We start from the raw sequence: 12249 nt of genomic DNA, 5'->3' as shown, positions 1-12249 counted from the left end.
CAGTCACACCCCTTGAACTTGCTTTATATTGGCAACAAACAAACAAAAAAAAAACCTCTGCTCTGAAGAAAGAATCTATTTCATGTCCTGGAAGAAAATGAAGTTGACAGTTGGGAATGTCAGACAGCATTTTTAGCTAAACTGTGCAGTTCGCATGGATTAGTGTGCTCCTGAGAGCTCCTGCTGCCCAGCCAGGCTGCTCCTCTGTTGAGGTCTTTGGAGTATGAGCAATGCAATGTGACAGGGCTGCGAGGACAGCCCCTGGGAGCAGAGCAGGAGTCAGGCCCACATCCCTACAGCTCCCAGCTAAGTGCTCCCAGGGAGCGGATCCTATGGGCTAAGAAGCACTGCATGCTGTACTGTGCTTCACTTGGTGTATTTTTGTTCTGAGATAATATCCTGCATTAAATTTAAATAGAATGCCATACTAACACAGTCCTTTTAAATTGGTGTTCCACTTTAAGTAAAAGGTATTTTCTAGCCAAATCTGTTCGCAAGTGACAAAATGCACTGCATATAGCTTTGAAACTGTTCACTTAACCCACATTTCCTATTATCGCAGGTCTCATTAACACATCCTAAAATTTCAGGGAAATAACATCAATTTACACCACTAACTGTTTTCACACTGATACGTTCAATGGTCCATTTCTAAACCCATTCAGCAAGCAGACTGTTTTTCAGTTCAAAAGCAATCAGCCTTCCCCACATAACGTGAACACCTTCAGTGATACAGCTCAGCTATGTTCTTTGTTTGCCTGACTCTTTTTCTTTGGGTAATGGAAACACTGCCCCAGTTAACATCAGATTGGAGACTTAGTTTTGAATTCTGTAAAGCATATTTAGCTCTCTTCTCTAAAATTCAAGCCCCAAATTCCCCCCAATTCCAGACAAGGAAGCAAGCATAAGTCTTCTGCACTGTAATTCAACTGAGTAAGTTCAAGGTATTAAATAACTACATTTTATAGTTTGCTTTTTTTTTTCCAAAGAAAATAACTTACCTAACTCAATACAGGTAATTCCAAGAGACCAAACATCTACTTTGCCGTCATACTGCCCTTCATCCATGGCTAAAATCACTTCTGGGGCCATCCTGAAATAGGAAATCGATAACCATAAAATTCTGTGCAATAGAGCATGTTATCATCATCAGCATTTCAATGAAACAGAATGTTTCACTGATTTCAACCACCAACACCAAATCATTCCCCAAGATATCAGGCATGAACATGGCACACTGGGAACAAGGACCAGTTGGTATGTGGATGGAGCTTAGAATGCCACTCAGCTGAGCACTCACACTAGTGCAAGCCTCTAGGGAGGCTGCCCGGTGTGTTTTGCCCAGCTCTGCATTTATGAGCATCACTACCATCTTGCCCTCCCACATTTCCAACAGTTTAGCTGGCTGGCCAACTCTGGTGAAATAATTATAGCATGCAGTTGTTTAAACACCACACATTCGGTGTAAAAGATCAAAAGCATACAAGGGGTCTGCAAAGGGTTTTGCTCAATGAACCTGGCCTTTCCTATGAAAGAAAAAACACTTCAGTTATTCCAACAGCCAGATGAGGTAAGAACACATGAATTGTTAAAGCCACTGGGGGAATGATTAAAATACATTACAGATGATTAAATCCCACCCCCACAACTTAAAGTCAGGGTAAGGAGAACAACAAAATATTGTTATTACTTTTTGTGCACTACAAATATGAGGAATCACAATTTCTCGAAGTCAGAACCTAATTACCATATAGTCTCTTTTGCAGAGTACATTCTATCACCACCACAGCTAGGGGATCACAATGCTGGCTCCGATGAAGTTCAAATATACTAAATACCCAGTAAATGATCCTTTCACTTCACAGCTCCAGAACTGCTTAAAACACTTGGCTTACCAATATGGCGTCCCCACAAATGAGTTGGCAGGAGATGCTATGGAAGCAGATCCAAAGTCAGCAAGTTTCACCTGTCCTGGCTCTGTCAGCAGGATGTTTCCTGCCTTGATATCTCTGGTTAGAGAAAATACAAATGTCAGTATTATTCCTCTCCAAAACAGAAGATCTCCTACAGGACTGATCACAAAACACAACAAGAATTCACAGGTTCAATCTGAAAAACACCCAAATTTCTTCCAAAGACAAAACCTTTAATCCTTGGGCTAATAGCTTAACATCACTCTGGATCTTTGAACCTAGCTCATCTCAAAAATCAACTTAAAATTTCAGCTATATACATCTATTTCAGCTAAATACATCTAATGGCACACCTAGATGAGCTTCACACACAATCACTAGAAAAAGAAAATCTCTGCTTACAAATATTAAATTTGGGATGGATAGAATACAATCATTGAGGTACATTATCCACAAGTCTATGAGACAGCAAAAGTATAATCACTTACCTATGGATCATATTGTGAGAATGCAAGTATGCTAATCCCTGGAGAGCACCATGGGTAATTGCTGCTATTTCCACTTCTTGCAATGGCTTTTTATGAACTTCAGGAAAGAATTTATTTGAAATTCAATATTAAAGAAAACAACGTAGTTTGCAGCATGCAAGTGAGTACCGTTAATCATGTAAATGCAGATAAAATACTGAAACTTAATTTTACTGGGTCCAGATAGAGAAGCTAATGTTCAGTTTAAAAGTAGTTCCCAGCATAAAATATATTCTATAACCAAATGTAGTCTTCCACTCTAAAACAGCAGCTATATTCCAACAAGAGACTGCCTTGCAACTGCCACGTTCCTGTCTGTTCTGTGACTACTCTCCCAAATATCAATTTGGAACTCAACATTCAGTTTTCCATCAGTGAAAGTTCTGGGACTTGGGATCTAGCTTATGGCAATTCACACATGAATAACTAAACTGGAGCAACACAAGTGACACACAAACAGCTCAGCTTTTGGTCCTGAACTGTTGCTGGCAAGGCAAGGAGATGAACAACTTACTGGAGACCCACATTCTCCAAAACTTCACTTCAAGAAGCTTGATAGAAAAGCAACCACTTAACAAAAGATCTGATGTTCAAACAAACAAGCATGTGCGACATACCTTCTAGTAAGTCTGATGCTGATCCTAAACAATATTCCATAACAAGCTGTATGGAAAGAAATCAAAATAGTTGTTATAAAATCTCTAATAGAGATGGAAATAATTACTGGTGCATACAATGCAGCCTGCAGTGTCAGTCTGCTCTGTGTCCAGCAAGGAGGAAGAGGAGGAGGTATGGGACTTCAACCTCAACCTGACATCTTATGAAAACAGAATGCCCTTTAACAAACTCCGTATGTTTAGATAAATAGCTTTCACATAAAAAGAAGAAGAAAAATATTCAAGAATATATTGTATCCACCAGAAGCACCAAATTACTGCTCCTGAAAAACAAACCTATAATAAACAATAATGAAATGGCATTTAGAGTGACCAGCAAAAATCCTAGCACAGACTGTATGCTAAACTTAGCTGGAAATCAACAGTGCTCAGCTATAACAATGCAAGTATTACTTATAACATAAGCCCATCCGAGCACTGACCCCTTGCACAAGGGCAGCTCTAGCTGGAATTAGCACAGCCTTCTTGTGTAAGATACCAAGCACCAACACTTCTAAGGAAGGCGAGAGCATTTTCACAGCCAGTTATGTATTGTATTACATATCTTGTTTTACATTCACGTACCCAATGTGAATGTTAAATTGCACTTAAGCTCATCAGAGTATTAAGGGGCTACTTAGGGATTTACTTACAATTTTGTTCCTGTCAAATCTGAAGCAAAAAAAGAAGCTCAAACTTTGTCCTACCAATTTATTGAAGGTGATATAGGAACACTACTTATAACTTAAATTATTACTTCAACTATTTGATTCATTTAGCATATAATGCTAAAAAGACTTTGTCAATGAAAGGTGCTAAATCACAGTGAGTCTGACAAGGTGCTTCCTCTGCATAACCAAATGCAGCTATTCCTACACACATTTTTATGCAGTCTCATACAAACTATATTTAGTTTGGGGTTTGGATTTTTGTTTGTTTAAATCAAATGCCTGAGATTGGTTAGGAGATGACAGCCAGAGATAAAACCAGCTTGTTGGTTTTGTCATTTAAACATATGCCACTACCAACAACAAAGCATCAGAAATAAAGAATACACAATAGAAGTTAAATAGTAGAAATGCTAACAACTCAAAACATACCTTGTTTACAATTACCAGTAGGGATTCTATTCCATTAAAATACAACTGAACACTTACTTCTGGAGCACATTAAGTCAACCTGCAAAGTACTGAGCTGGTATGCCACTGAATGTTAACAAGTGCTTCGTTTAGTCATCTCTAAGTATCTAATAAAGTTGCCAGGTTCATCTTCTGGACAGTGCAATTAGATCTTCACTTTTCTTCGAAGTAAGAAAAGTAGTAAAGATTTTTTTTACTTCCACCAGTTCCTCTGTATTTTAGATACTCAGTCCACTGAGCTAGGCACTTTGGAGTAACAGCACGATCACCTTACTCTGCAAGCTAAAGGGAAAACTTCCCTAAATTCTGTTTTTTAAAACCTATGTTTAATTTTGTTGAGCATCTGTAATGTCTTTGCCTGTACTTATCTCAGTCTGTGCAACGTAAGTGTTCAGGTCCCCCTTGGGAGTAAGCTGGAGATGGCTTAAAGCACCCTTACCCAAGGCTAGAGAAGCACAGAGTGCAGCAATGCTTACCCATGCCGTATGCTCCCGCAAATAGCAGCCTTTGTATTCTATACTGTTAGGGTGTTTTATTCTTTGGAGGAACTTGACTTCCTTAATAATATCCTGCCATTTCTGTAGGAAAAAGGAACAGAAAGACTTCATGAATCTGGCTGATTTTGTTGTTGTTGTTGTTAATATGTCATTTATTTATTTTAAAAGGCAGAAATCAACATTAAGTTCCAAGTCAAAAAAGTTTCCATCAACATCATGATGTTCACTATGTCACTCCTCAACTGACCTACAAAACAAGCTTATTGATTAATCCTTTTGAGAAGAATCTCTCATCAGTGTTTTATATCCATAGGTACACATACAATATGCTGGAAAACACTTGAGATCTGAGGGAGGACTCAAAAAGAAGCAGTTCTCTTAAGGAATACCATTTCTGCTGTCCAATGAAACATAGACCTCAATCTGAAAGTGATGTGAATGAGTGCTCTTAAGCAGTGCCAACCATCTCTTCCTGAAGTCTCACAGACATTAAGACCTATCCCTACTGGTAACTACACCATGCTGGAAGATGTTCGGCAGCTATAAATCAATATTCTTGATAACACTTCTCCATTACTAGTTACAGGGAACAACTTAATATGAGGCACCTACTAGGCAAGGGAATCCAGATTTATGCTAAGAGGAACGCTGACAGTGCAATTGTAAAACACAAAAAAGGCCAAAAGGTCATTTTCTAATGTGTGCCTAAACACTTTCACTGCTCCCCTGGAGAAAATCAGCAAGTCCTTCAGCTCACTGCACACCCACCCAACTTTGGGCAAGAAAGGCAACAGTTGGGAAGTGCAATGGCAGAACTAGAACTACTGGGAAAGATGCTCAGTAACACATGCAGTAGCTGAAACCATTCAAGTATGGAGATGTCAACATGATGGTGTTGACAGTGAAAACGTTTTCAAGAAAGAGTATCAGTTCTGAAGTTAATCAGAGGCAGAGCTCATCCAACACAGGAGGTTCCACCCCGAGAAGCTTGTAGGCCCAGCAACGTTCCTCAGTTTTGTGGGTGGGAGTTGCTGATGGATGGAGGGTCCATGCATGCAAAGGCTTTGGAAAATGTACAAGTCCCAAATCTTCCCCAGTAAAAAGGAGGCACAAATGAAAGCAGGAGCATGGCAGCCATACTTGAGGCAACTCACTGACTAAGCATCTCTCAGCACCAGAAGTTTTATGAGAACAACGTCTGGTATGAACTTTCTGAATGACGCAGCACAAGAATGCTGCCGTCCCCTTGGAGGTATGGGCAATGGAAGCCACAGCAAGGAAGCACCTCTCTAGGCTTCTCCTATGCTGGGATGAGAGGCAATATATTAGTAAAGACCTGTTCATGATCTCCTGAGCAGAAAAAGCTCTGAGATCACACTATGAGTTTAAATAAGTTAATGAGTTAAAATAAGTTTACTTATTTTTAAAATTACATATATTCTTATTTGAAAGCGTGATTTACCCCATCAATCATAAAATCTTATTACGATAACAAAGTAAATATAAATGACATCAGAACGCCCTTAGTTCATCATAACTCTAGCAAACTTCCAAAGAAAACAAATAAATGCAGAAGTAGATATAAAGCATTTTAATCCTTGTCTTGTTACTTTCTTCAAAATAAAGAAACATATGCACTGAAGACAAACAGAAGTTATTTCTGAAGCGTGCACAGTTTGTTTCATTCATGTGAACAGAGTATTTATAGCTCACAGTAATTAAAACAGCAGGACAAGTAGTAAGTACAAATTATTCTTTCATCAGTACACAGTTAAACAAGTCACTGCAGTGACAAAATAGAAGCACGCACAGCAAATTTAACTATGAAGTTAGAATTGCTGGAGAGACATTGCCACCTCTACCTCCTACACACGCACAGCAACAGAAAGGAAGCAATGCTTCAGTGCCTGGCAGTGCAGATGATCAATACACAGTTTTTGTTGTGAGTGGAACTCATCAGAGTGAGGCTGCCTCTAGGACTGGGATGTAGAGAACGGAGGGAGGAAACCACCGATGCCTCGAACAATATGTTTACAATAAATACATCTGCTGAAGAAATCGTGCCATGATTTGATAGATGTCATTACCAGAAATAATACCAAATCAGCTGTTCGTGTCCTGCTGAGCTTTTCAAGAATATGTATTGGCACTTAAATGTTTCAAGTATAAAATCAATTATCTCTGTTAGCCATCTCCAGGAAAAAACACACATCTGGGGTGGCCAAGAAGACACTGAACATGGAAACCTCAGAAGTCTACTTCTCCAGATCACTCTGCAAAGACAACTTTAATCCCCAGCCCTGACAGTTCTCCCTAATTGCGCTGCTGTTCATTCGCTGCCTTTGTTTTAGCTCCTCCTTTCAGGGAAGGATGCACTCAGTCACACTACTTGGTGTAAGGCAGGATTCTTTCAGAATCTTTCACTACTGCATCCACTGCTGCTATTCCTAGTAAGCCTCTGTCCAATAAGCAAAATGGTTCCTTTAAAAAGGATTTAGAATTGAATGTTTAAGGGTGAAAAAAAGGAAAGTTTGAATACAGACATGTTATTTTCTCTTTTTATAGATATTTTGGGTCTTTTTTTATTATTGTTATTTCTACACATCTATGTGGCCCCATAAATTGTACTTTGCATCTGAAGAATCCTGCTGATCTTTTCCAGGTGAAGATAAGACAGATAAATGCTGAGGACAATAAACAAATTTGTTTACACTGTATCCCCATTCACCTTCAGTTACAGGAGAGATCTCTCTCGCCACAGCCCAGGCTAATTACAGCCATCCCACAGAATAAACATTTGCAGTGGTCAAGACTTAATATGTAAGATGTTCTCCATACCTCATTGGACTGCTTCCCGCTGTACGACATCTTCTTGATGGCCACCACTTCGTTGGTGCGCACATCACGTGCCTGCAATGTGAAAACGCCGTGCATCAGTTCCTTCAGGTCACCACGTCCCATAAGGGGCAAAGCAAACACTCACACACAAGGACTTAACTCAGGAAGAAGCGCCGAGAAACCCTTCTCCATTAGTTAGCTGCTGCAGAAAGTGAAAACTGAAGCATCTTCCCAGCGGTGTGACTGCTGCACCTATCTGAAATCCGAGATAAGGTGCAACAACCCTCTGTGCTCAGCATCCCAGGAGCTGAATACCACCATCCCTAAGCTACAAATCACAGCTTATAACAGCAGCTCTGATTCAAGCAGAACAGATTTTTTCTACATCGACATCTCTCCTATCCTTGGTACACTCCAGACAAAACAGAAGCAAGGCCCTTACTCCATCCCAAACGTAAGCACAGACGTCAGGGGACATGCAGGAGATCCAGCAGCGGCTGCTTTCTTCCCAGTGCTCCCCGAGACCAGCTACCATGTCTTAAGGGAAGAGAGATCATATAGAGATGGCAGCACGCGGCCATCCACTCCCAGGTGCTAGCTCAGACTGCCATTTGCTCAGCCCAATAACGTTGCTGTTTACATTGCAAAATAAGCCTGCGTGGTTTTTCACACTTCAAAGGCAGACGTCCTGATTTCAGACAGTAGCATTTCAAGATAAGACAAGTTTTGTTTAAATTGGCACACAGCAGCGGCCCGTGCACCTTACAGTGAGCCTGCAACCAGCAGGGATGAAGGCCAAACAAGGCCCCACCTGCCTGTGCTAAGGACACCATGGCACAGGGGTGGGGGGGTGTCTCAGAGCAGCACAGTTAATTGGGATATGAAGCCAAACGATACAAATCAAAATAATATGCATGCCTGCAGTCACTGATGACTGATGGAAAAGCTGATTTTTTAATGTATTTGTACTATCAGAGCCTATCAGAACACAGATTAATGAAATGTCAGCACTCTGCCTTTTGTAAAAGTGGTTTTCAGTCCTATTTTAATTCTGCCATTCATTAAAGAGATTCCCAGAGTTCCCTGCCAGTCCTTCTTTCAACCAGACGTAAGCTGGAACCATCACTCTCCCTACTTTCCCTTCTGTTTAAGGGGACGCTCCCTGCTGTTTCGCTGATATTACAATACCTATAAGTGTCCATTTTTGTTGGTTTTGGTGTTTTTTTTTTTAGCAGGGGTCTGGTTGGGCTTTTTTTTGAGACATATATACATGTATGTATATACATGTATATATGTCTCAAAAATATGTATACATCCTAGATCTTTGCCTCTAATAAGAAGCAATCTCTGGAACATGCAAGTCAGTGAGGAGCTGCAATAAAGCAAGGAGCAAAATACTACAGCAGAGCAGAAAGAGCAGTGCTAACAAAAGGGAGTGGGTTATTCTTCAGCTCCATCTGCAGCATTTCAGTGCAGTAGGTTTCCTGTGTTGAAGGAAAGCTATTATTACATTGCAGAACATGGAGTAGGGTAAGGATAATGCAAAATGATTCAGAGGTGCTAGACTTGCAGTTTCTAAGAAACTCAAGCATAAGGTAAACCAGCAACATTCATGTCAATTATAAGGAGGGGTGAGAAACTTCTTGGCCATTGCAGGACATCTCATGACAGAAACAAAGAAGAGTGGATTGGATGCCCTGGGTAACTGTAGCAGTGACACAAGCAAGGCAGCAAGAAAAGAAAGGTGGAGGTATGTCACCACCTTTGGCCAGATGCTTTTAAGCTGTTATTAACTACAATCCAATATCACATTGACCAGAGAATGTTTAATAGTGTACATTAGCGGAATCAAAATCTTGCTAAGGAAATTTGATTTGATTTTCTCTCTGGCTTTACAGAAGAACAAAGGACCCAAAACATACACTTTCCTACATCTGTTCTCAATGCATATTTCACCTTAACTGAATTTCTCCCCTCCTGCTGCCCACTAATACATCTAGTCCAGCCATTAACATCATATTTTGGGTTTCTGCTTGAGATACTACATGTCAGAACATGAAGCAGTTTTAGATTCAATAGTAGAACTTTCTAAGATCTACTGTATGTAAAAAGGTATATATATACACAATGCAAAAAACATAGGCCAAAGCTTTACTTTGTGCCATAGTGAAGTTAGCCTAAAATGGTGGTTAAAAAAGAGAAAGACGGGCCTATATATTAACGACCTTTTCCTTCTTACCTCCTTGCAGTAATGGGCAATCACACCAACCCCAACCACTGCCACAGAGTGCTGCAGATGCCACGATGGCAGCATGCTGCTGATGTTTGGGAATGCCATAAGCCTGAGGTTATCTCCAGCTGAGTGCTGGTTGTACACACTCATGTGGCTCACACGGTCCTCTATAACGTACAGTATCCCTGAGAAGCTTCAGGAACATTTCCACTTACAGGAAGACAGATTTTCTGTTCTCTCCTCTTGTGTCCACGCTTCCAGCCATGTGAGCAAGGGTAGGAAGCATGGCCACAGGTGAGTGCTGCTTTATCAGAAAGCACTTCCTCCTCCAGATCTGCTCCCAGACAGCGGCAGCTCATAGTTTTAAGCAGGGAACAAAATTAAGAAGCTTTTCCTAATTAGTTCATCTGTGCTGCATTAAATTTGTGCTGGAAGGTTCCCAACATGGTCTGCTGCAATTATTAACAATGAATAGGCATCTCATAAAATCCTGACACAAATGGCTTTCTGAAGGAAAATTGGCAGGTTTGGCCACACCTCCCATAATTATAAATGTGAAAAGGTTTTTTTTGAGGAAAATGGTTTTTTAATGAAGGTCTCACAGTACGCACTTCGGTTGACACAGAGCAACCTGCAGATAAAGCTGCCCTGCAGTATCTGAGCTACACAAGCAGCCTGGGAGAAGCTGCTGTCCACACACTCCTGTCAATAAGTTTCATACAGCTTAAGAATGGGATTCTTGCCTGCAGTAGGGATGGATGTGTCAGGCCAAATGATAACAAAAGCCCCAGCATCCAGGTGCCAAACACAAAGAATGGCTGTAAGGCAGCCTGTGGGGTACACACGAAGGGAGAGAGAACTTCTCTCAAGGGAGAAGAGATGATAAGCAGACAATCAGACCAACAGAACTGCGTTGTCAATCAGAATTGATGGAGCTGAAATACATGTTTTAATCTGCACAAAAATCTCTCCTTGCAGTGTAACAGTGCACCTGAAAGCACTGGGCAAGGGCCACATCTCCAGCTCTTCCTTTCAGTGTGTATGCAAACACCCTACAGACACTGTCAGTCTGCAAACAACCTGAAACTGCACAGACATACACAAACATTCACAGTAGTCACAGCTAAAATCCACAAGGCACGAGGCTACTTACAAAATAAACTGCTCCAAAGCTTCCATGGCCAATCTCTCGGAGATCTGTGAAGAGCTTTTCTGGATCTTCTTTGAAGAAGAGCTCTGCGATTTCGGGGTCCTTCAGGCTGCCCGCTCTGCTGGTTGATGGCATCCTGCTGGGCAGTGAGCCGACCGACTATCTGGGTATAAAGTGCTGCCTCAACCCTTGGTTCATCTGTATGAATGGAGCCTCTTCAGCATGGATTACTGCAAGAAAAAGATTGCAGTCCTTCACTGATTATCCTCTGCTCAAAGACCCACAGACAAAGCAGCAGAAGAGCAGCTTCCACTTCTTCCCAAGCATGCAGCCCCGTTACATGAAGCAGTGCAATCCATCCACTGGGATGGCAAAGTCCCACTGAGACAGCAGTCGAGCATTTCAACAGAACACAATTCCAAACCAAAGCACAGAATGAGACGCATTCCTTCCCCCAGCATCTGCTCCATCACCTGCAGAGAGGTCAGCAGTGTGGCTCTGCCCCACACTGATACCAGCTTGTCACCAGTGAGCCCCGTTGCTCTGAGTGCCTCTCCCTGAACAGCCACACATGTCACATCTTCAACCATTGGCAGGACTTTCCAAAGCAGAGCACGGAGCCACATGCTCACACACCATTAGGAATGCATGGAACTTAGTTTCTGTTTACACTGTGCATTTGCTTTCATTTACTGAAGATGTGCCTTGGAATCTATCCATAATACAAGTGTACTTTCAGGTTGTGTCAAAATCCTCCCATTACTTAACACCAGGTGAAGCCACACAGACAACACAAGCAGAACACATGGGGGTTTGTCCCATGGGAAGAGCATGAGTATTGGGATGTCCTCTTAGCTCCCAACAAATTGTGTCCAACTAAAGTTCTCTGTCACCAGCAAACAGCTCACGATGGTGCTCAGCGCCTTCATAAAACCCTCATCTGGTCAAGACTTGCACTTTTTCGATTGACATTTTATATCTCAAGTTTACCTTTTAGGTTTTACATCTTCATAGAAGGGAAAAAAAAGACAATAAATCTGATTTCACCCATCTCTGAAGGTCTGTCCCTGTCCATTTTTCCTTCTATTCTGGACATTACAAACTCCACCTTTCTCCAAGCCCAAGCCCATCAACCAATAATTGCATGTAGCAGTTCCAACAAGGATGAAAACAGCTATGCTTCCGAATGCTGGTGCTCCATGCACCACTCTTCTCCAAGCAGCTGCAGCATGTGGACCTTCTGCAGCCTGCCTGCTCCTTGCTAGCTCCAGTAACTGCCAGCACTGCTGCAAGGAG

The 12249-nt window shown here is 41.5% G+C and overlaps 1 protein-coding gene across 5 annotated transcripts in view; it reads right to left on the bottom strand.

Annotated features, from left to right (window-relative positions):
• The window catches only part of TAOK1 (TAO kinase 1), a 60982-nt gene that overhangs the window by 21903 nt on the left and 26830 nt on the right, over positions 1 to 12249 (bottom strand). For all 5 annotated transcript variants that reach the window (XM_040650429.2, XM_040650428.2, XM_040650427.2 and 2 more), the window contains exons 2-8: positions 10957 to 11183; positions 7571 to 7642; positions 4712 to 4813; positions 3058 to 3103; positions 2402 to 2498; positions 1896 to 2009; positions 1002 to 1093 (exon numbers count right to left, since the gene is read on the bottom strand). In XM_040650429.2, coding sequence (XP_040506363.1) covers positions 1002 to 1093; positions 1896 to 2009; positions 2402 to 2498; positions 3058 to 3103; positions 4712 to 4813; positions 7571 to 7642; positions 10957 to 11088 — 655 coding nt within the window. In that variant the 5' untranslated portion in view covers positions 11089 to 11183. The remainder of the gene's footprint in view (positions 1 to 1001; positions 1094 to 1895; positions 2010 to 2401; positions 2499 to 3057; positions 3104 to 4711; positions 4814 to 7570; positions 7643 to 10956; positions 11184 to 12249) is intronic.

Source organism: Gallus gallus, chromosome 19 (genome assembly GCF_016699485.2).
Source record: "Gallus gallus isolate bGalGal1 chromosome 19, bGalGal1.mat.broiler.GRCg7b, whole genome shotgun sequence".
Lineage (NCBI taxonomy): Eukaryota > Metazoa > Chordata > Aves > Galliformes > Phasianidae > Gallus > Gallus gallus.
Note: the sequence above shows the minus strand (reverse complement) of the source record. Positions and strands in the feature narration are given on the sequence as shown.